We start from the raw sequence: 24160 nt of genomic DNA, 5'->3' as shown, positions 1-24160 counted from the left end.
ATGCATGATTATGGAAGCACTACCACATCATTCATTAATAAAGTGTTTATTAATGAAAGTGAGTCTAATACTTTGAACAACAAGTGTTTATTTAAAAATATTTAAAATGTGTACAGCAAAATTAAATTATTTACAGAATATCAAATAAACTTTAAAAGGGCAAGCATGGCGATGGAAAAAAAACCCTCCATTTGTTTCCATTGTAATTTACCTTTTAAAATGCATTTTTATGTAACATGTCTTATATAGAACATTTATATACATATTTTAACACTGTGGTCTTAGTAAATGTAGTATGTAACAGTTTAAGTGACTAAGATACACACACATACATATATACATACATACATGGTGCTGAATTTATCCCATCACAAAAGGGAACAGATGTTGTAACAACTGATGTGATTCTTAACTAACAACAGCAGGCACTGCATTGATAACCTCCAGTCAACTATGTAAACATTATATATATATATATATACATGTGATATAAATGTACTATACCAAATACAAGTTATTTACAAATGAAGCAGGACTTAAAGAATAAAGTCCCATTAACCACACTGGTCATAAAAGAAAAAACAAAGTGGTCCAAAAACACCAAACATTTTCCTTAAACAATGTTGATAATTTAATATTTAATAAAATAATATTAAAATATGTTTTCTTTAAAAAAGTTTGACTAAGATAGACAAAATGATTCCTGTTAGTGTACCAGTCTAGGCAAAATACACAACTGAATGTTTTATCATCCTGCACACTTACACAGTTAAGTAGTGTTTGTTTAACCATGCAAAGTATAAACATTTATACAACAGACTAAACAGATTAAACAGACTTTAAGAATGGTCATTTTTCTTAAGGGGAAATCATGTAACTTTATACATAGTATGTCCTTCAAATTACAGAAATACTACATTGATGTAAAAATAACACCAAAATCCACAGAATAATTTCACTTACATATTCACATATATAAATAATTGTGGATTTAAACAAAATATATGCTTCGATATCAGTATGAAATAAATAACAAAATGCCTGGTGACTTTAAATAGTACCTAAATATATAGATTTTTAGCAATACAATCTCTCAATTGTAGAAAACTCCAATATTCACAGTCTTACATTCTTAGGTCACATAAAATTCATTTTTATGAATCAATGTTTATTAAATTAGCATTAATGTTTTACTATGTTAAAGTACTGTAAAAGATCTGTAGACTGTAACAAATAACAGGAACAATGACACTTTGTTTATGTGGTTTTGAGCCTAAATAATAGCAGCATCAATGGTTCTCCACTGTCCCATCAAGTTATCTTGTGGCACTTGCTGAACACTGTCCAGAGGTAATCCACTTTTAGAGTGTACCATTATGCACTTTAACTGATTTTGCCTAACCCCCCACAAAAAATATAAAGCAAACAAAGTGGACCACCCTTTACAGGTTACACAGCAATGTAATGTGCAAGTGTGAAAGTTTTCAATTTTATAATGAATTTCACCTCTCCATCTTAGGGTGTGTTTGCTTCAAGTTCACTGTCATCCCCTGAATAAATAGGTTTTTTTCCTTGCAGAGTGGGCTCGGAGTTCCTGGGAGAATGTTTTTCGGCCGATGAACTGTTCCTGATTCCGTATGCAAAGTAAATCAAAAAGCCTGAAAGAAAGCATTGAGACATGGTGAGAGAACAGCAATTAAATCCACTATCTGCAGCACAGTCACCACTGAAACAACATATCAAGATGCTTTACAAAGTTGGTGCAAACTTAAAGCTACACTATGTAAGATTTGGGGATTTGGAGCCCTCTCTGGTGGAAATGTTGCAGGCAACATGCAGAAGAAAATTTTGTAACGTCGGCTGTGCTTTGGGCCTCCTCCCCTGGCAGATTAATCTGACAATTCCGAGTGAGTTGAAAGAGTATTCTACTACTATCTACTATTGTCATCATTTCTTCATCAGTATAATGTTGATCTTGCACTTGAGACCTAAACATTGAATCGGATCTCCTTTTTGATTCAATTGTCTTAAATAGTGCAGCTTTAAAGTCAACATGAAATCAAAATGAATCTTATTACCTTATTAGTTCATGTCCCTGGTCATACTAAACACAATCTGTTATATCATTTCATTTAAAAAAAAACAAAATTCCTGTTTTTCCATAATCTTCTATTAAAATGCAATGACTTTTGGCCACCTGTTAAACATCTTCTGATTTTTGATTGCACCAGTGGCCAGGGAAAAATAATATTAACCAGTAGTATCATGTTTCACCCCCCCTTTCGTCTCCCCCACATATCATAGAGTGAAAACACTCAGCTAGCTCAGAGACTCTCCCTACTACCACGTTTCACAGTAGGAAAGGAAAATGCGTTGTGATTTCAGATTCATGTTGACTTTAAAGAATTCATTTTGCAACATGAATGATTTAATTGATTTCACTATTCAAATTCAAGAGCAAGCAAAATGTCTGATGTCAAGCTTACCAATAACCATCCAAACTGTGAAACGAATCCAAGTTCGTCCATCCAGCTGCATCATGAGGTAGATGTTAACAAAGATACTGACCAAAGGCAACACAGGAAGCAAAGGCACCTGGAAAAAGAAAGAAGAAGGTCTTTAACACCAAATGCAAAACCTAAGGCCCTGAAGTCTGCTTATGCAAGGAAAAACAGAGAGATTAATTGCATATATCATCCCAAAGGGGAAAACTGGCTCCATTTTTGTACGACACAGTTAAAGACAGTCACGGAAAGAGTGCAATACAGTGTATTACACAGTGTCAGAGTAGAGTGTTTGCAGGGGATTTAAAAAAAACTGCAGTTTTACCTTGAAGGTTATGACCTCGTTGCTCTGGGGCTGTCTCCAGATGAAGAGGACGCAGATGGATGAGAGGATAACCAGGCTAACCACGACAGTGACCCACACAGGCTGCCCCTTCATGACACTGTCACCCCACAATGCCAACACTATACACAACAGAGTGAAGAACACACCTGCGAGAGAAAGAGAGAAAGAGAGGGAGAGAAAGAGAGAGACTGAGAAAACCTCATTTGTTTCTACATTTCCTGAAATTCAACAAAAAAGATGCACCCAGCAGCCCTATGTACTTCATATTCAGTCATATTCAGAAGTTTAAATGCCCCCAGTCGAATTACATGTTTGGAAAATGTAATAAGCCTGGGATTTTAAGGGGTTAACATATTGTGAAAAAATAAAAATAAAAATGAGCCATAACATTTGCACAGGCCACAATTTATGTCCACCCCCCCTGCCCCCATATATTCATTTCAGCAAATATACAGTCATTGTGCATTAAAATGTGCACAAGTGTGTCCACTCTACAAAATGTGTTCTACAGCAGACATTAAGTGCAGACATAAAGACATAAAGTAACTTAATTTCACTTAGAAAATTAACAAAGCATGTAACTTGACTGAGCTGCCCAGACTTTTGCAGTACAACACAGTGTGAGACTTTAAAAAGAAATCACTGACAACGACTGACAGAACACTGGAAACTCTTACAAGTAACGGCTGTGGTGGCATATACGATGAGGCCTGATGTTTTGGTGGGCGACTGAGAGCTGGGCAGCAGCAGAAGTCGGGGAGAGAAGGTGCCCTCCAGCGCTTGTCCATGCTCGTCTCTACTGTCCCCGTCAGTCATGATGTCCTTGTCAGTCAGCCTCTCCAGTTCCACCATCTTGTCAGCACTGGAGCTGAGGCTGCCTGGCTGGTACCTGTGAACAGAATGATAAAACCAAAATTGAATTTGACCTAAATGCATATTGCGGGTCACTAGAAACCCATGACCTTACCCCCCAATCCACATTTTTCCAAATAAGTGACAAACAAAATAGCAAAACACACTGCATTTAATCAAAGTACTTTGTTATTGTCAATAAGATGTTTTGCGTTGAGGTGTTCTTCCACCAAGTAGTGCGGAACGGCGTGGTACAGTCACTAATCTGAACCCAGAACTATCCATACCCTGGTCAAGTGTCACTTTCCCATGTCATGTGATTTCTTTCATGGATGCTTTCATGAATGCATGAGTTAACAATAAACACAGATAACAATGGCAACAATGGAGGAACTTCAAGTTCTGATTTAGATTTTTGCTCTGCATTTAGTTTTATGTATAGAGTAACAGACAGAGATTCTGGCCATCTTAGGTTTTCAGAAAAGGCGGATGTCTGACCAGAGTGATGATGACATGACGTTTTGTGATGACTGTATTTGACTAAACTGTGGTCTGCACTATTTCTAGCTCTGCTCATACATTCCAGTTTGATAGGCTTGGTACCTCAACAAGAAGGGTAACCAAATTTACCACAAGTGTGATTCACTTGGCAGTGGAAATTACATCAAAATGGTGATCACATATTTAGAACCGTACCGCACTAAGCAGTGGAAAAGGACTGGTTAAAACCATTTGTTGTGTTCACATTCATCTAGCTGTCCAAAAAGTGAACCAACCTGAGGATGAGCACACACACTGCCACGAGTGTGTAAGCCAGCAAGGTCCCAATTGACATTAGGTCCACTAAGGCATCCAGATCGAACAAGAAGGCCATCAGGGCTACATGGAGGAAAGCCACATAGAGAGTTAAGCCACAAACAGCCACTCATTTGAACATTAAGTAATCTAGAGAAAAGTAAACAGTCTTTGCAGAATGAAAGCCCCAGGGAACCTAAACCCATGACTGCTTTCTAATTAGGTTAAAGCTGGTTTTGTGGGCACACATTATGCATGTACAAAATGGGAGTTTTGAATAATGTTCCAATGTCTATTTGTATTTTAACACAATTTCTCCCCTGTCCATGTTAGCTTGGCTATGCTAATCTTGAGTAAAACTTGCACAAGCTTTACTCTCAACCAATGATGCTAAGTAAGCGTGCACAAGCAAACAGTTCTCAGATATTCAGCAGGTTTCTGAGCAATGTTCACATTCCTATTTCTTTCATTCAAACTTTGTTAGATGTTAAATTTAACACAGGTTTAAATCTAAAGCAGCACTGCAGCTTTACCTGCAACAACACCGGACACAATGGTGGCAAGCACAGGAGTCTTTGTTTTCTTGTGCATGCGGGAGAGGAAGCGGAACAAAAGGCCGTCCTCAGCCATGGCAAAGATAACTCGAGGCATGGGGAACATGGAGCCCAACAGGCTAGAAGCAAACAACAGGCAAACATTTAAACTAAGAAAAACACACTGTCATGCCGCAGAGTTTAAAAGAATGCAGTGTTAATCAACTTAATTCGTTTAAACTGCAAAATATAAAAACTTATTAATGATTAAAAATAAACCTACCTGGTGGAAAGGGCACAGAGAGAGCCTACAGCCACTATATAGCGGGCAGGATCCCAGTTCACATATTTGAAGGCCTCAGGCAGTGGGCTCTTAGTGTCCAGGATGTAGTAGGGCATCATCAAGGTAAGGGCTGCAGACACTCCAAAGTAAGCAACAAAGCAGATGAGCAACGAGGCCACAATACCTATTGGTATAGAACGCTGGGGGTTTTTGGCTTCTTCACCTACAGAGGAAAAAAAAGAACGAGTAAGTCAGTTTTGAATTTCCCAACCAAGACATAAAGGTTTTACTTGTGAAGTTTGGGTGTGGTATGACCTACTTGTAGTAGCAATGCAGTCAAAACCCACAAACGCATAGAAGCAGGTTGCTGCTCCAGACAGAATTCCTGAAAAGCCAAATGGTGCAAAACCGCCGGTGCCGAAGTCGGTTCCCCTGAGAAGCATAAGGCAACATTTTAGGTTATGCATGTATATCTAACACTCTAAATTCAAGATATACAAACACAACCCTCTTGGAAACAGCACCCTCCGCCCACTCCCATACATCAGAGCTGTGGTTGGCACACTTACTCGGGTACCAAAGCGCTTCTGTTGTTTTTGATGTTCTCCAGAGTTAGGTTCCAGTTGGCTGTGTCGCCCTTCACAAAGCCTGAGATTATGACAAAACCCAGCACCACCAGGTTGATCCCTGTGAAGATCTTGTTCACCAGTGCCGACTCACTCACACCAAACGCCAGCAGGCCTGCAGCGTGGGAGGTGAGAGTTGCAGAATTATTGAAATCGCCGTCTTTAGCACGCCACTGGTACAGACAGATCCTCACTGTCAGCTAACTGTGAATTTAACTGCATTAATTATGGCAAATGTAAACTTCATAGCCAAAAAAAAAAACAAAAACAAATGACACTTCACAAGAAAGTTGCAATTTAGTATCTAGTATTTATATGTGCCACAACAAAACGTTTATGGGTGTTTCTGCAATTACAGGTCGAGGCAGTGTTTTTTTTAATGTATATTCACATTTTTATTGGGAAGCATAGAAAATGTTTTATGAGTGTCATAACACTACATATAATGAGCTAATGTAATATATGAAGGGTCAAAATTCCAGTTTTATTCATGTTTCACACTTAAAATTTCAACCTTCAAATGCATAAAAAGAAGTTGCAGAATGACAAAATTACAGGTTGTCAATTGAATCTGCCCTGTGTACCATTAAATGGAAACATATTTAAATAAATACTTTTGGTCAATCATTTATGTCAGGTATTTAGGTAAGAAGGACTCACCAGTGAGTAAAAGAATCAGAATAAGCGCAAACAGGTCCGGATATCGCGCAAGGACTCCTCCAGTATCCGGAATAGCCATGGATTCGATGAAAAAGGTGGAGATCTTCTGCTCCACTAGATTGTCAAAGGTGGAGCTCCAGGCTCTGGCCACGCTGGCTGTGCCTGAAAAAGGAAGCAAAGAGACAGCAATTAGTGTATGTGTGAGTGTACAGCTGAGCTGCTCTTCAGACTTGGAGAGCATGCACTCTCAGGCCCTTCATAAACAGGTGTAAACACTTCATCTATATCTAGAACCACTTCAATTAATTTCGAATTCCACATAACTGTTACAAGCTCCTGTTTTTTTTGCCTTTATTAATGAGCTCTCAGGGGCCAATGCTTAATTCATCTATAAGGAATTGACACTGGAAAAGCTTACAGTTCATAAATGATGCATTTCTGAATGTCAAGTAGTCTCTTTAATCCGGCAATTAAACAAGCAGTTCCCTTTAATGCCATGAGACTTCTTTCCAGTTCCAGTTCCAGTTTATTGGATTTTCTTACCTATCACATAGGAGAGAATGAGGTTCCATCCAGTGATGAAGGCCCAGATTTCACCCACTGTCACATAGCTGTACAGATAAGCGGACCCCGTCTTAGGTACCCGTGCACCAAACTCGGCATAGCACAATCCGGCAAGCACAGAGGACAGAGCTGCAATTAGGAAAGAAAGCACAATGGCTGGTCCGGCCTTTTCCCGGGCCACCTCCCCGGCGAGAACATAGACACCAGCTCCTAAAGTAGCCCCGACACCCAGGGCTATGAGGTCCAGAGTAGAGAGGCAGCGAGCAAAGCGAGTTTCTCCCTCACTGGTGTCCAACATGCGGCGACGCACCAACATTTTCCCAAACCCGGCCAACTTCGCCATGGTGATTGCTCAGTTAGAATGGACAGAAAGTAGATAGAATGTTGAAGACTCTGGATGAGAAGGCTAGAAAGAAGAGAAAGACAAAATTTTAGCTTGTTTTATGCATTCAGAATCTTTTGTATTTGCCAACTACAGGGAATTTCTCCTGGTGTTGGTGTCAACATAAAAAATACATTACGTTATAATGGTAATATATTTATCCTTAACACAGAATCATAACTGCATTAGAACTAAAACGTGCAATAGATCTAAAAATGGTGATATGTTTAAAACAAGAGTAAAGTTACAGTTACAAGGTTTCAATGTATGCTGTATATACACAAATGAAAGAAAATGTATCTAACCTCTTTGTTACATTCAAATCCACTAGTCACGATTAGCTAATATGCCATAGACAAGTTTGCAGAGCAGGTTTTGAAAAGTTTATTTTTCCATTATCCTAACCTCAGAGCATTTGATAACATCTATCAACTACACTGACCTTCTAATGACTCTGCTAATGGGTACTGGCGTGGCAGTCTAACAGTTTAATGTTTTCCATCCTTAAACAGCAGCTCAGAAATGAGAAAACAATCTCTGTTCATAGACACCAACCAAACTAGATTGCAACTAAGGACATTTTGTTATGTTTCTGTCATAGTAAAAAAAACATCTTCCCAAACTACAGCATAAAACGGAGTATAGCTTACAACATAATATAGACTGGTAGATGCGCTGGCCATTCTGAACAATCAAAGGTTTGGGTGGGGAACTCTGGTCCTTGGGGGGATGTGCACTTTTTGGTGATTTCTCTCCTCAAACATATTTGACTAAACTCACCAGTTAAATCCCAGGTTTGGTCGGTGTGTTCATGCAGAGTAATCAGTAACTATGCTGGATTTTGGCCTTCGGTTCCCCACCCTAGGTCAAGGGTACACAACCTGACACATAAGATGGCTACAATTGTGTTTATAGATGTAAGGGGGTAACAGGGTTGTAGTAACACCTGCGATAAGATAATGTCTTATCTTACTTTGCTTCCTGTATTTAACTCTGCAGTTTAGTCATCACAGACAAAAAGTACACAAAGTGCTCAGGTGCACTTAAAAAAAGCTCCAGCAGACATTTCAGTCTGTGCTTTTTGCAGTACCTCAGCACATTTAAGTGTAGCAATTTGTCTTTCATCTCTTTTTCTGATGGCTTAACAGGAAAGCCTAAAGTGAACAATAAAATCAGTGTCAACAGCCTTCACAAACGCAAAACTCTGTTCTCTTGCATCAATAAAGGTATGTGAGGCAATACCCAAGCAGCAAGAGCCAGTTCTGGGCAGTTCCATGCGTCACAACACACCCACCGACAACGCGTCCAGTTACACCACACAAAAAGGGGGAGATGTGGGCAAGGGCTGCAAGGCCACAAGCATGCCAAATTCAAACTCAAAAGAGTGCTTAAAATAAAAATGCAAAGGGGAAGAGAAAGACAGGGATCCTGACTAACCTGTCTAGACCTGTGACTAATTAAACTTTTAAAACAGAACATAAAAGAGTAATGATGCAGGAGAAGATAATGCAACACCAGTGTAATAACAGAAATGGTCATAATGAAAATTAGTACGTGCAGGGACACACATTAGTAGAGGAAGCCAGATCAAGTGAGTAGATTTCTCCTTTTTGGGAAATCTGCTTCGGATCAACAGGTTTTCCACATACACAGCAACCAGAGCAGGCATGCAAGTTTGATCAAGCCCTGTCTGGCAGTCACAAGTCTAACCCGGATGAGCAGGCTTGGCTCAGCCAGACGACTGTACTTGAATTATTTAACACTTGACTTTGTACGTCTATTGTGTATGTGTATTTCCAAACGTGGGTTTTGTAAACAGGGTGTCCCTTGAAAAGTATATCAGGATATTCACCTTTTCAAATGAAAAACAAGATATGAAAGAAAGACGCAGCCAGGAATACAACTGGATGAGACTTTACACAAAGACCCTGTAAAAAACTGCCGTTTAACTTTAAAAATTTGCCTTACGAGTTTGAGTTAATTAAACTTCTAAGTTAACAGAATAAGAGTATTTGCCTTAATTTCTGTTGGCTTTTTATGTTTTGTACTTTTTGATGTTGTATAAATTATAAATTAAAAAGTTACTTTTTTGAGTTGAGACACTATTTCTTACAGTGTATAAATAATTTATATGTGCAAGACCTCAATTTTGTGTGTAGTGCATCCTTTGCTTCATTTCCGTGTACCAGAAACCACTTTGCATGCTGCTGATAGTAAAAACCTGACGATTCCTTTATGTCACAAGCAGGAAACCACAGAAAACCAGACTGGGTACATACCTCAAAATAATAAGAAAAAGAAAAGAGAAAAATGCTACATTTCCTTCTTCTTGACAAGAAGGAAAGACAGAACTCAATTGTTGCAAGGAAGAGGGAAGAAAGAGGGCCAAAAGTGTTTAACAAAAAAAAAGAATGGAATGGCAACGTGGCAGAACAGACGATTTGAGTTGACACCTAATTTTAAAGACTACAAAAGGAAAGACTACCAAAATTGAGTTTGTACAAAAAACACGCAAAGGTTGTTAATGGTATAAATGTGATAGTCAGATCTATACAGGATTTTCTTCAGTGTTCATCGACAGACATTTACATTTGCATTGTCCAAATGAATGAAGTGCTATTCGTCAGATTCCTGCTACTAAAAAAGCAATCTGAACGGCTGCTGGGACAAACAGCCATAAGACCACCTCTTGCTCCCCATCAAGAATTCTATTGTTTTGATACCTCGGACAATGCATTTCAATAGCTTTAGCAACCAATGCGCATGTACTGCACATTTCTGAAAGTGGCTCCATTTGGCGAAGCCATTACTTGGTAATACTCTCCAACCTTTGGGTCACCTTTAGGCAGTATGAGGAATTCTATCACTTTAGAGGCAGTGATTATCCTGAAGAAAATCTGCTGTTGTGAGCTACTTTTAGGCCTAACACTAACACGTCCTGCCGTAAAGCGAGCACCACACTGAACGCTCTCTCTGCCAGTTACGGCTAAGATGCTTTCGGGAAACCCAGCCCAGAACAGGAACTACAGATGTGACACTCCCAGTCTGATGTAACAATCTTTATGTTTTCATAATTGTTAAGTCACACATGAGAAGAACTTATTGAGAATAAGAAAAGCTGGTAATGAGAAAAGATAAAGCATGAGATAAAGTTTATAAGCCTGTAAAGAATTAATAAAAGCACAGTCAGACTACATAAACACACTTAACATATTTAATGCTTATCATATGCTGTGCTGCATAAATGTAAAATCACACCCTCATTTTTACAGTAGTTCTGTGTAGCAGGGTTGGCCAAATGGGTAAAAAAAGGCAAAAATGAAGAGCGTGATGCCACATGCAATCACAATCACAGGAAATACGTCTACACATCTCCACATCCTGGGGGTAACAGGACCCCCAGCACGTGTAGTTCATATCACAACACCATCACTGACAATGATTCACATGAGTAAAGAGATATGATCAGGTTAGAAAGAATGCAGCTAAACTGGACTATACAGGAATCACGACTGGAGATATCACTCCTGCGGTGGTTAAAGGGAATGTGAGCTCATTTATGCTCTGAGCTTTTCCTTCCTTTCGGCGTAGCACAGCATCTCATCCGCGCACATACGACTCGAGCACCTCGTGGCGCGATCGCTCTGAGAGGCAGCGTAAAATTCAGAATACAAAGACTGAGCCAGTTATCCGAGTCACTGAGAGGTAACCGAACTGGCTAATCTAAGCCTCTCTCAGCATTATCACTACTACAGTTGTATAAACAGCTTCTACGTTAGTCTAACGTTACAAGTCACATGGTTTCCTTAAAAATACGTGTAATAGCTAGAATGAGCCTCACTATCGAAACCTGTTGTAAATCTATTAATCAGCTGATATCAGATTATTTCGACGCTCTTGCTAAAGTTTGTAGGTTTAAAGTGGTTGAGCTGTTAACCCGACTAGAGAAGTCTAACCAACTTTAGACTGTAAAGTTCGCGACGAGTTAAACGACAACACATTTCCTAAAACCTCACAAGATAAAGACTGTTATAATACTGTTTTATATAAACGTTAGCAGTAAAAGTTTAGTTACCCGCTCTTTTGCCGGTTTTACCACTCCAGCAGACGGTGAGGGATGGTGTAGCAGCCGCGGTGGGTCTGTGAGATACCGGACACTGCAGACGGAGCGGCTGCCGCTGCTTCCTTATAAGGAACGAGATACTTGGGTTTGTGACGTACAGCAATGACGTCGATTACGTGGAAGCCCCTGTGTCTGGAACATCTGCGGTAACCATGGGTTACGGATGGAGTGACTAACAGAGCTGCGGATGCTCTCATTAGATTGTTCACAATTTCAGCCGCATAATTCAGTCAGTGAGTTGTAAACAAAGTCATACAGAATGGTTGGATGTAAAATGGCGCACTGCAGAGAAACGTACTGGCTCAGAACTTTCAGAATGGGGTGGCCAGGTAAGATCAGAGATTTACTGGGGTGGCGCACTGCTTAAAAAATAAAATAGCGTTATTGTTTTAAAATGACACATTCATGCGTTGTTTTTTTCTCTCTACTTAACTAAATCTGCCCATCATTTCCTCATGAATAAAATATTGCATCAATACAACTACTCCCAATAGTAAACTGAAAGACAACACTGTGCTGATGTAACACATTTTAGTCATTCATTAGGAAATTATGTACTTGAATAATTAAGTAAATTTCAGTGCACAACGTTAACTGTAATGTTAAGGAAAACAATTCAAACAGACAGGCCACAGGAGTTACTCATTTAGGTTGCATTCAGTACAGGCTATATATAAGTCTATTGATCGGAAAGCAAGCCAGACAGCACTGACTGGCTCATATTACCATCGAATAGCTCATTTCATAACGTAACTCACAGTGCAGCACTGCTGAAGCGAATCACTGCGATACATGCTAATTATTAAATGCAACAGACTCTCATAATGGACTGGTAACCTCCCTGATGACAGATTTTCACCATTAAGCGTAACTGATGCTTTATTGATTATGGCTGACTGATGATGGTTGAGGTTCCATAGCTGATTTGGCCATGCCTCATGCTAGAGTGGCACTGGTCACCCCTGGCCACCACCTCTGGCTCGCATTTCTTTACAATGGTGGTAGATGAACTAGGGATTGATGTCTACAACACTAATATTTTACTCACAATCCAAACCACTGAGCCTGTCTTCTGAGTTTCTATGTTATGTTGGTAATGGTAAAATAGTGGCAAAGTTTTCTTCAGGTATTATTTTGGTACCGCTTCGCCATGAATTGATTTTAAAAACCGTCTTCTCAAAACTATTATAAAACAATGTCTCTGGCATCAGGAAATGTATATGTATTCATGTAATAACTTTAGGTATCATTTAGAAACAAAATGCACTTTGGACGTCTGGTTCCTATCACCACTACTGTAGCAACGCTGTTTCACTAGAATGGAGCATTTTGCATCAAACTATTCTGAATGACTTTATTTACATCTTAATGATTTATTTGTACAGACATTTTGAAAAATCATTGAAGTTCCTTTTAAATAGAGTGGCGTGTATCAGAGGCTGAGGATGAATGTTCTGCGTATGGTAAGATTAGCTGAAATAAGAGTGCAGCAAAATAATGTTAGCTTACAAGACAAGGGCAGTTAGGGTCAGTGACATCCTGAGTAAAAGCTGGGCAGATGTTCCTCCCCCTCAGGTCCCCAGTGTTTTGCATTTTAAAGGACCCATATCAGGGAAAACCAAATTTTCCACAACTTTTTAAAATTGTGTTGTGATAGTATGTAAACATTGTTAAACTTTCAAAATGTACAGCACATTTCTAGTCCATAAATGAAGTTGAAAAAACAGCCTATTTTGAATTAAGTGTCTTTGTGATATCATGCACCCCAATGTATTTACATGTATCAACCTGTTCAGCAGTCTAGCCCCACCCACTCGTGCTGAAGTTCAGCATGGAATGCTTTTTGATTAAGGCACAATACAAGGCAGTTAATTGGAACAAAGGTGGTTTATATATCAGTCTTAAAGCTGCAATAACAACAGCTCTTATAAAGGTTGGATGGTCATTTAAAAGTAAATTATGTCTGTTATTGCTACATAAAATCACACAGATGTCATAAATCCACCTTAGGGAGAAAAATAAAACACTAGAAAAGTGAAGGCTTTAGGCCCTTTATGGGAGAGCGCAAGACATGGCTGTCCAAGAACCAAAAAACGCGACTGCAGACTCCAGTCCTGATGGGCCACAGTAGAGTTCAGTTCTACCTCATTAAACATACCTGATTCAAGTCATCGGCTAATTAACAGGTTTAGAAGAGGGATAATGCTAATGTCTGTACAGCTGTGGCTCAGCACGAACCTAATCTGACATGCCTGTGGTAAAATTACCAACTCTCCAGTAGCGCTGGTGATATGGCAGAAATAGAGCACCATGATCCTTTAACACTTTTTCATGATACACAATATGCATCATAAGTTGGAAGAAAGAAAAGGACCAGCAGTGCCACATTTCAAAATACTATCAAAACTACGAATATCTTGTTTTTTATTCAATGTTTCATATACTGCGCTACAATAAATCCAATTAAACAGGACTAGTTATGCTCGCTTTGTTATGAAACATGCAGCTTTATGTAAAGACCATGTCCACAATATGCTAAGAAAAACACAGCCGTAATATGACAATTTATCACAGCAACGATAAACGTTGTCATATTGTCCACCTTCACTCTTTACTAATCTAGTAATCTGATTTTTGAGCTTTATTGTTGGAATTTGTTAGTTAAAGCAGAGACTAGTTTCAACACAAATTAACTTGAGAAGCCTCAAAAAGCAAAAGTCAAAAGTGCTTAGTGCATCTTTAATTTAAGTGAAATCAATAAACACATTTAATCAATATACACACAGGATTAAAACAATTACAAAAATTACATTAGCATTAAAAACAAACTTATTCAACACAATAAAAAGTTATACACACATCTGGAGGATTTTAAATATTTTGTAGCATTTAAATATAGGGTCGGTTTCACAGTCTAAGCCTAAATTTAGTCAAAGACTAGGGCTGATCTATATCAAGAAAATCCATCTGGGAAACTGGCCCCTGACTTCTATTCTCACTTATCATTTCTTATATTATTTATTTTAACAGTCTAATCACAGGAAATAAAGCAACAACAGATTTTGTAAATATCCCACCATTTCTGACAAAGAAAATCTTTTACAGGAACACTTCAGCAACATTCAACTTCATGAACAGTTACATGAAACAGTAAACTTTACACTTGTACACTGAAATAAAGAAGTCTAACAGGCAAACTTAGATGCCAGTACCAAGATGCCCATCATACTTGGGATTCTGGATGAAAGCAATTAACAATGCAGAGGAGCCATAATAATAGTGTTCATTTCATGTATGTCTTATCAGCTCTACTTTAATAGCTTTATATAAAACAGGTAATTTTATGTAGTACATGTTAAAAGCTCTGGCAAGCATCAGATATATAACACCATCAAGCCATGTTTTTTATAAAATGTAATAAAAACTACAGCCAGCAATTTTGACTGGAGTTTAAAGAACTGGAGACGACATAAATCTCTATCGTTTAGTTGATAAGTGGTGGCTAAATCTTTTACTCTGTCATTCAAAATACAAATAAAATTCACTGTGAAAATACATTTATCTTGCTAACAAAGAAAAAGGTCTAGCTTGGACAGCCATGCCGGGATCTCTTACATTTACATAACCTGTCCCTTTAGAAGGAAAAACAAAAGAAAAAACTCAGCCACACAATATGGAAAAAAGTCAGTTAATTACTGTATTTTATTAACAATAATATCCAATTTCAATAACATACATAAACTGTCTGTAGGCCAATTCAGGTTTTTCTTCACTGATGCTCTGTGATAAAGAACAAACATTCATTATTTAGGTCAGAACAATGCTTTTGTTTTCGGAACATAAAAAACACAAAATTGCAAGCAGTACATTAAGCCATGTAACTTCAATTTAGTCATTACTCAGTACTAAGTAACATGAACCAAGTTGAGCACTGATTAAGAAATACCTGCTTGTAATCTTTTAAATTCCTCTAAATGCGCCTCAAACTTTTGTTGAAATGGTAACCAATTTTCACAACCTGAAAGATTAAAATAAGAGACAGATCCTAAGTAAATAAGAGACAGATTCATAACTCTTTTATAAGTTATAATATAATATACTCATAACAGCTTACTTAATAATATCATTTTGATTTACAAGTGTGAGAATTACATACTTGCAGATATTCGCCCAAGTTCTTGAAGAAATCCCCCTAATTCTTGGTGGAACGTGTTTAGTTTTTCTTGAAGTAGTGAACAATTTTCACACTCTGGGGACAGAGCAGTAAACAAAACAAAACAAAAAACCTTTACACTGTGGTTCACAACCAGTTTTTCAGCTGTTCTGACACTCATGCTCCAGCATAGAGAGGGGTGATATCAAAAATATAATAGTGATACTTCAGAAACACCATCAAAAACTGTATACAATGATTTTTTTTTCAGTATTTGGCATACGGTGTTGCACTAAATCCAGTTAAACAGGACTAACTTTGCTCTGTTTATAATGAATAACCTGCAGTTAATCAGTGTTCTACACGTACTAGTGATATACACAATATGTTCAGAAATGCATAACATAATTTATCACCATAACGATATATTGTCATATTGCCCAGCCCCACTTCAGTGGCTCTTCAGCTAAAGGCAAGGATTTATATACCAGTGGCTAGAGTCAAAGAACTTGATGCACTAGAGGATAGGAGCCCTAAAAGGCAAAGAGTTATTTACTCTGTTCCTGTAATGAGTTATATGTTTTCTTAGGGTTTTGTAATGTCCATCACAAGATGGCAAATGTTTTCCTGAGATGAAAGTGAACTTTGTTTTTTCAAGATAAGGACAAGATCCGAGATTTCTTAGGGAGGCGAAAAAAACCCCCAAAAAAACAGAGATGGTAAGCTTTAGGAGCCTGTGTGTAGTATTTCTCTGTTTGAATAGCATTGCTGTTGTAGAGTGACACTGGGTTTCAGTAAGGAGCCACACAAATTGTGTGATAGAAAACTGCAGAATCTGAAAAACCAAGTCACCACTACTGAAAAGTGTGTAAAAGGTATGAGTGTTCTCCATGTCATATAAATGCGCAGTCTGCTTTCTACAACTTGCATTTTATGCTTTTTATCAGTTCATATGTCTGAGGAAGCTGAAGTGGTCAATAAAGCTGGCAGTGAATCTATATAGCTTGCTAAACTGTGGGTGCCACTGAGTGAAGGTTTCTCATGCTTCTCGGTCACAGGCTTTACACAGGCTTCAGTCACAGTCTGCTAGGTTTAGCACTCAGTTTTTCAGATCATCCTCCTCCTGCCTAATTCAGGCTTTCTTGAGGGCTGTTCACTGGACCTACCACTGTATGAATCACCACCTCCACAAAGGTCTGTTTGAAAGGCAGTGTTCTAAGTTCATTTTGTGCCAAAAGATTCAAATAAAGTAAAATCCACAAGCAAAATGTTAAGCATCAAAATGTACAGCATGTTGCAAACACAAATGACAGTTCAATGAAACAATTTTTCAAACAGATCACTACTCATTCTCCCAGAATTGTTGTTCTGCTTCCAACATCTTTCTTCTGCTTTTCACTTGTGGCACATTATTACTATTATTAGAAGAGCATGTTCACCTGTGCTCTCCATTGATCTGATTTGGAGTGACCCATCTTCTAACACATAGCCGCTCGACGTGAATCGGCCCAAAATGGCGCAAGACATCGTACTGAACGCTGCCTTGGGTGCAGCGTTTTAATGGCTTATCCAACATTATGAGCAATGTGTGTCATATTCCTTTTAATTTAATAAAGCAACACGTGTTCAGGTTCCTGTAGCTACGACAAACAAACTTAGCTGTTTATGAACGAACGAAGCCGTACCACCTTTTGGGATTCAATTATTTCCTGACCCAACACACTTGGGCCCAATCCCTACCCTTTGTTTTTGAGCATCACCTTAGGCCTTGGAACTAAATTACAAGATATATTGGTTGAAATCTTCCCCTACAAAATGGGACAACCTTCGAATAAAAAAAATAAATAAAATAAACAAACAAAAAATAAATAAAAAAAACCCAACAACATTGCTTCATTAATAGGCTACTATTGGTGCTCTGTAGGCAATCCTGCAAGTCTGCAGCAAAAGCAGAGGAGTGGTAAAGTTTAGCAACCTCACTGCTGGCCTTTAGCTAAATTTAGGGAATCAAATGCCTTCAAACAGGGGGGAAGCGACAACTATTTATTACCACCCATCCTTAATTCTTCTGTGATATGAAGCTGAAGTAAGCTATTAGCTAGCTTTTTGTCCAACTTTTCCCGTTCCACCTTAAATGGTGCAGCAAGTCTGATGCCTGAGGTGCCAGAATGTAACTGCTGGGATTTAAGGTGGAACAGGAAATTTAACTAGCTAGCTAGCTACCGAGACATCAGAATACTACTAGCGATTTTTCATGCTTGTTATAAGGACCATAACACATTGAAACTACATTAAACCAAGATAAAAAGTAAGATAACCATTTTATTAACGGAGAAAATACTTGCATCTGTGGGTTTTTTTTGGTCACTTGCACAGCCATATTGCTGGTTTGAAAATGGGTGAAAACCGGTAGTGATCTTAAGTTTAATTTTACTATAAATTGTATTTAAAACTTTTGGCACAAAATTAACTCCACAGTGCTCAGGCATACTGTATACATGACTATCAGTTGCCACTTCTTATTTTTTCCCTCAATAGTAGGTTGCTTTCTTCATGGTATTTGAAAGGTAGTATTTTGGAGACTGTGTAGAGACACACCCTGTTTCCACTGCAGGCACAACTTTTGGAAAACCTCAAGTTTGCTTAGATATGGTTTCAGCTTTATCCATGTTTCAGGTCCATACAGAAGGACAGTGCTCAGAAGATGTGCATCTTTGGTGTTCTTGATACATTTTGCTCATGGTAGCCTGATTAATTCTGCTATAAACCTCAGGTCTTAAAGCTACTTTCTTTTCTGGCACTTGTGACACTAACTATTACTCACTATCACTGATCTGCTTGATTTGGACCCTCCACGGAAGGCTGCAGATCAGGATCGTCAGCTGTCATCACCTTTATCTTATCAGTAATGATATTTTAACCCATATGGCAGGAATGAAGATCTCAAAATAAGGAGGTCATTATCATGGGGGGGGGGGGCAAAAAAAAACAAACAAAAACATGTTACCTCCATCTCAAGAAAAATTGTTTTCTTTGGAAACATCTTATCTAGCAAAATAAGAAATATACATATACACCTATCAGGCATAACATTATGACCACCTCCTTGTTTGTACGTTCACTGTCCATTTTATCAGCTTCACTCACTATATACGTGCACTTTGTAGTTCTACAATTACAGACTGTAGTCCATCTGTTTCTCTGCATACTTTGTTAGCCCCCTTTTAACCTGTTCTTCAGTGGTCAGGACCCCCAAGGACTATTTGGGTGGTAGATCATTCTCAGCACACAGCAGTGCTGCTGGAGTTTTTAAACACTGTGTCCACTCACTGTCCACTCTATTAGACACTTCTACCTTGTCAGTCCACCTTGTAGATGTAAAGTCAGAGACAGTAGTCTGCTGCTGCAGTTTGTGTTGGTCATCCTCTAGTCCTTCGTCAGTGGTCACAGGACGCTGCCCACAGGAGGCTGCCCACAGGAGGCTGCCCACAGGAGGCTGCCCACAGGAGGCTGCCCACAGGAGGCTGCCCACAGGAGGCTGTTGACTTTATATTTTTGGTTGGTGGACTAATCTCAGTCCAGCTGTGACACTAAGGTGTTTAAAAACTCCAGCAGCACTGCTGTGTCTGATCCACTCGTACCAGCACAACACACTAACACACCAACACCACATCAATGTTACCACAGTGCAGAGAATGATCCACCACCCAAATAGTACCTGCTCTGTGAGGGTCCATGGGGGTCCTGACCACTGAAGAACAAGGTAAAAGGGGGCTAACAAAGTATGCAGAGAAACAGATTGACTACAGTCTGTAGGTGTAGAACTACAAAGTGCACCTATATTGTAAGTGGAGCTGATACAATGGACGATGAGCATAGAAACAAGGAGGGGGTCATAATGTTATGCGTGATCAGTGTATAGAACTAACTTGTCTTAGGCAACTGCGGTTGGTGAATGTGACTTTATGGTCTTCTAGGGCTTCCATGCTCAGAGTGGGGGAATGCAGCAGCAGTGCAGAAATTCTAGGCACAGCAGCTTGCTGATCATGGCTAACATTACATATCTGTATGGTGTGCAAACCAAGAAAGTTCCAACATATTTGTCCATGTCACAGCTGAACTCTCTTATTTGTAAAAAAACCCACTAATAAATCAGTGAGATGTTTAAGTCCAATCCAAACAATACGAACAGTGAATATACCCTGAGTGCAGTGTGCTTATTTTTTAAATAAATCTTATTCTTTGTGAAGTGAGAAAAGGAAATCAAATATTGAAGTGAATGACTACTTTTAAGGATAAGTACTTTGACTATTCTACACTATGACTTTTACTAAAACTACATTAAATAAATAAAGTAAGTAAGTAAAATCATAATATAATCACCTTGCTTATAGTGTCACAATATATTAAATCATAACCCTTGTATTATGATAAGTTTTGCAGGATCTTGCCAAAAAACAGGCCTAAAATACAACACAGGCTCTTACCAGTGTTAGGCTTCTTTGGTTTGCTATCTATGGGAACAGTAACTGGTTTCTGAGCACCTCCACCTGGCTTCAAACTTGCTGGTGCTTCAGCACAGGATGGCTGGTGCTGCTTATCTGGATGAGGAAAATGTTGAAATCTTGCTCAAACATGCCTCAGGTCAAAGCACATCATATATGCAGCTCATTAGAGAAAAAACAAGCAACCAGACAAATAACCATACCAGTTTTTTTCCTTTTTGCCAATGGCAAGGCATCACTGCTTGCATGCTTCTGGGCAAAACCTGGAAGCAGTGAACTCCTTGTCCTTATACCTTTAATTCAGGTTTAATACCGTAAATATACCAAGAGAACATGCACCACAACACTGATCTACTGAAATAGATAAATACACTATCTACATAATAAACTACAACTTTGCACACACCTGATAAACCAGTTGGTTTGTTAATGGGCTGAGAATGACCACTCTCTGCTGAGTAGACCACAACAGCAGGTGCTTTAAGACCAAATCTCCCTCGGCCAGGGGGCTGTAGGCCAGATGGCTTAGGCTGTGTAACGGGCTTTGAATCTGCAAAGACACAAAATAAGAAACAACTAATAAGAAAAAAAACAAACAAAAAAAAAAAACAAACAAACAAACAACAAAAAACTTTACCTACACATCACACCTGTACAATAGCCTTAAATGTAAAAATGCTGCAATAAAAAAAAAAAAGTTAACATATCATATATGGCATTTTACATTTGTCCAGCAGTATGAAGGAGTGCTATACCCCAGTCTGCCCCCTTGTGTGCTGCATTAAACTTGCATAGCCACAGGTAAACTATTACACAATCAGCAGATTACATCTAAATGACTTCACAAACAGGAAGCTTTAGCTGGCTTATTTGAACCATTTCAGCTTACACAGGTTGAAAGAACTAAGGAAAGTTCTCCAAAGATCTATACTATATCAAAACTGGTCTCCTACTTCAGTTTTTTTAATTACATCATCCAGAAAAACTCCCTGAGGCCCTAATAGGTAGCACCATGCTCATTTTCACTCTATATGAAGATTCCCAAAGCTAAGATGCTTTCACAACAAGATCATGTAATTCTTAACAGTATTAACTAAGCTTTCCAGTACCGTAATGGCAATAAAAATAGCACAGATCAGCAAATCACCATAGCATCAGACAGAATACAGACAGCAAGACTCCTAGATGAAGAGAGAATCAAAGACTGAAATCCCTCACCTGTAGTCAAAGTACATCCACTGCTTGAGGTAGCCACAGATGATGTCTAGGAGGGAAAAAAAGCAAGCTAACAAAAACAGCGCACATAGGGTACTGTGCAAATTAGAGATACACGATCAGAACAGGCCAAGATTGGAATTAGCATATTTTTGCTCCAAATATGCAATCGGCATTGTCTGACTTAGTATTTTTATTTTGGCCAATTTTATGATGTAAATAGCATAAGGCATGTACGTGCACTCACACTGTATTTGAGGGCTGCTGCTACATCTATACCAATGTCACAGCATAATTATGCATGACACATGGTGCTAAACAACCAGCTGCTTTTTACTTTTGCTGTAGCACTTTATTTGATTCTTGTTATTTAAAAATTTTAAGTGGCAGTTTGGCCCATTGAGGAGCAAATACTTTATATGCTATTTATATAACAACTTTGGCGATTAGAAAGTACCGGAAATGTACTAGTGTGTTTTATCATTTCAATAAAAGGAAAAAAAAAAAACAGCCATAAAACTTTGCGATCAGTGCATCCCAAGTGCAAATGTCTTAGGCCATTTGAGAATGTTATATGTAAAGCTATTTATCCAGGGAGTATGCATTATTTCTTTGAAAAGGCACTAACAGAATAAATACAACCTAATAAACAATATCTGAAAACACACTTACTGCAGAGAAAAACAGTTTTAAATAATTTAAGATTACCCAAGATATTTGCACCCTACATAACTGACTTTACAGGGGTAATATGTTCAGGCCCTGTTTCCCAAAAACACTGTTGCTTTAAGGTCAATCTAATGATTAGTGAATGTTCACAGTGTTATTTACACTAAATGTGTACAATGTTAGTTGCTTTACAACATTTCTGGCAAAGTCAGCTCAAATGTGCTTTAGTCCAATATATAGTTGTACACAAATGTTTGAACATCCCCAGTGTTCAAACTTTAGTGCCCAATTTCTTATTATTTGCCGAGTTTAACATTGGGAATAAATTTAATATAAAATGTGACATAACTTTCGCACAGGCTACATTTTTTTTTTACCAAAAGTGTTAAATTCAGCAAACAGTAATTGTGCATTAAAATGTGCAGACGTGTATTCTCTATAGAAGATATTAACGTATTTACACTCAAATAAATAAATAAACGAAAAGAATCAACAAAATATGTAATTTAACCAGGGGCTTAAAATTTTGCATACAAATGAGAATATTTACACAATAACTTTAAATATATATACAAAAAATAAACATTATAAGCAAATGTATTAAATGAAATGAAAAGAAGTTTTTCCTACACTTACAGTGCCTCCTGTTAAGGTGTTCTTAGCAGGTGCAAGGTTTTTTCCTTTACTTAGCTGGACTGTCCTCTTCATGCTGCGCAAAGCAGATGAGGATGTCTCTGGCTGATTTGGGACTTGTGCTGCTGATACCGTCTTTGTTTTAGCAACCATTGAAGTTGCTTGTGAGGTGGGAGGCCTTGGAGGGATCTGGGTCTTGGGAATATTGGATTTACAAGAGGGCTGAGGAATTTTCCTTCTGACTGCAAGTTTAGAGGGAGGTTTGTTTGCAACAGCTGATTCAGAGGTAGAGGAATTTGAGGTGCATTTTGTTGAAATCTTCTGCGTCTGACTACAAGTCTCAGACTTAACAGATGCCGAGTTGCTGTCTGATGGATCTGATCCATCATGTTCACTAACACCAACCAGATCATCTTTTGACTGTGCATCAATACTATTGATCACAGAAAGTCTTTTTTGCATATCCATGAGCTTTGCACATGTCAGTCTGTCAAAGCCTCTGCCCAGAACGATAGGAGTGGATGTAACAAGAGCACGTGATTTCATCTCAAGTGTATCATCCAAGGAAAACATGCTACTATGGCTCACGTCTAGGTTGAGACAAAACTCCTGTTCAGAAACTCCATTTCTCCTCCTGAATAATTCCTGATGCTCCTCTGCTTTACTTTCAGCATCAGGAAGGTCCAGAGTTCTGTTGGAGCAAACTACCACCTCAGAATTCTGCATGACGACAGGCACTGTGCTGAGGGGTCCAGGTGGAGACGCATCATCTACAGCTGCACCAACACCAGCCTCAGACAGTGCAGGTAACTGTGTGTCAGGGGGCTTCGTCATATTCATTGTGGTATTCACATCTGCATTCTTCAAGTTGGAAGCAGGTCCTGCAGACATGAGATCAGTGGTTGCATTATGTTTAACAAAGGTCCTGTCAACTGGCTGTGGATTAGCAGCACTTGGCTCACCAGCTTCAGAAGAGACATGAGATGCACCACCATTTTGTTCTCCATCACCAGTTAAGTCACCACTTGCCTCCTCTGGAATCTTTGTAAAAGTGCCATGCTTCTCGCAGTCTTCACCAAGAGCAAGTCCTTCATTGCTTGGCTCTTGTTTTGGAACATCTGATGGAGACTGACTAATATCTACAGTATGATAAAGCTTCTCATTTAGCTGCTCTGTGGTAGTGTTTGAGCCACAAATTTCAACTGTTGAGTTTAAATGTTTTTCATGCACAGTTTCCAGACTGGCATTATTGGCACTAACAGAAGGACTAAGTCCAGGAGCAGATGTTTCTTTCAGTTCCTGGGTCTTCTCAAAAGT

At 38.7% G+C, this 24160-nt stretch overlaps 2 protein-coding genes across 2 annotated transcripts; both read right to left on the bottom strand.

Annotated features, from left to right (window-relative positions):
• Positions 1 to 203: 203 nt before the first annotated feature.
• On the bottom strand, positions 204 to 11732 carry slc7a3b (solute carrier family 7 member 3b). Its single transcript, XM_036569156.1, has 12 exons — positions 11621 to 11732; positions 7143 to 7569; positions 6600 to 6761; positions 5883 to 6054; positions 5633 to 5745; positions 5314 to 5536; positions 5031 to 5170; positions 4479 to 4581; positions 3528 to 3739; positions 2830 to 2996; positions 2487 to 2595; positions 204 to 1658 (listed from the first exon to the last, which is right to left on the bottom strand). Exons 2-12 carry the CDS (start codon positions 7504 to 7506, stop codon positions 1516 to 1518), a joined length of 1908 nt encoding a protein of 635 aa, XP_036425049.1. The 5' UTR covers positions 7507 to 7569; positions 11621 to 11732; the 3' UTR covers positions 204 to 1515.
• Positions 11733 to 15201: 3469 nt separating this feature from the next.
• Positions 15202 to 23278, bottom strand: si:ch211-126c2.4. Its single transcript, XM_036569155.1, has 9 exons — positions 22847 to 23278; positions 21545 to 21590; positions 20733 to 20876; positions 20530 to 20619; positions 20309 to 20422; positions 15825 to 15917; positions 15615 to 15686; positions 15405 to 15448; positions 15202 to 15300 (listed from the first exon to the last, which is right to left on the bottom strand). The coding sequence occupies exons 1-8, from the start codon at positions 22994 to 22996 to the stop codon at positions 15438 to 15440; spliced, it is 720 nt and encodes a 239-aa protein (XP_036425048.1). The 5' UTR covers positions 22997 to 23278; the 3' UTR covers positions 15202 to 15300; positions 15405 to 15437.
• Positions 23279 to 24160: the final 882 nt, after the last annotated feature.

Source organism: Colossoma macropomum, unplaced genomic scaffold, assembly GCF_904425465.1.
Source record: "Colossoma macropomum unplaced genomic scaffold, Colossoma_macropomum, whole genome shotgun sequence".
Classification (NCBI taxonomy): domain Eukaryota; kingdom Metazoa; phylum Chordata; class Actinopteri; order Characiformes; family Serrasalmidae; genus Colossoma; species Colossoma macropomum.
Note: the sequence above shows the minus strand (reverse complement) of the source record. Positions and strands in the feature narration are given on the sequence as shown.

Excerpts from the sequence above, each read along its gene's own strand:
- slc7a3b (XM_036569156.1), bottom strand. The coding sequence starts at position 7,506 with ATGGCGAAGTTGGCCGGGTTTGGGAAAATGTTGGTGCGTCGCCGCATG. Across the intron at positions 5,537-5,632 it reads TGACTGCATTGCTACTACAA|GTGAAGAAGCCAAAAACCCC; the intron begins GTAGGTCATACC and ends TTTCCTCTGTAG. Across the intron at positions 2,596-2,829 it reads ACGAGGTCATAACCTTCAAG|GTGCCTTTGCTTCCTGTGTT; the intron begins GTAAAACTGCAG and ends TTCTTTTTCCAG.
- si:ch211-126c2.4 (XM_036569155.1), bottom strand. The coding sequence starts at position 22,996 with ATGGTTGCTAAAACAAAGACGGTATCAGCAGCACAAGTCCCAAATCAG. Across the intron at positions 20,423-20,529 it reads GGCAAAAAGGAAAAAAACTG|ATAAGCAGCACCAGCCATCC; the intron begins GTATGGTTATTT and ends TTCCTCATCCAG. Across the intron at positions 15,687-15,824 it reads ACTTGGGCGAATATCTGCAA|GTTGTGAAAATTGGTTACCA; the intron begins GTATGTAATTCT and ends TTAATCTTTCAG.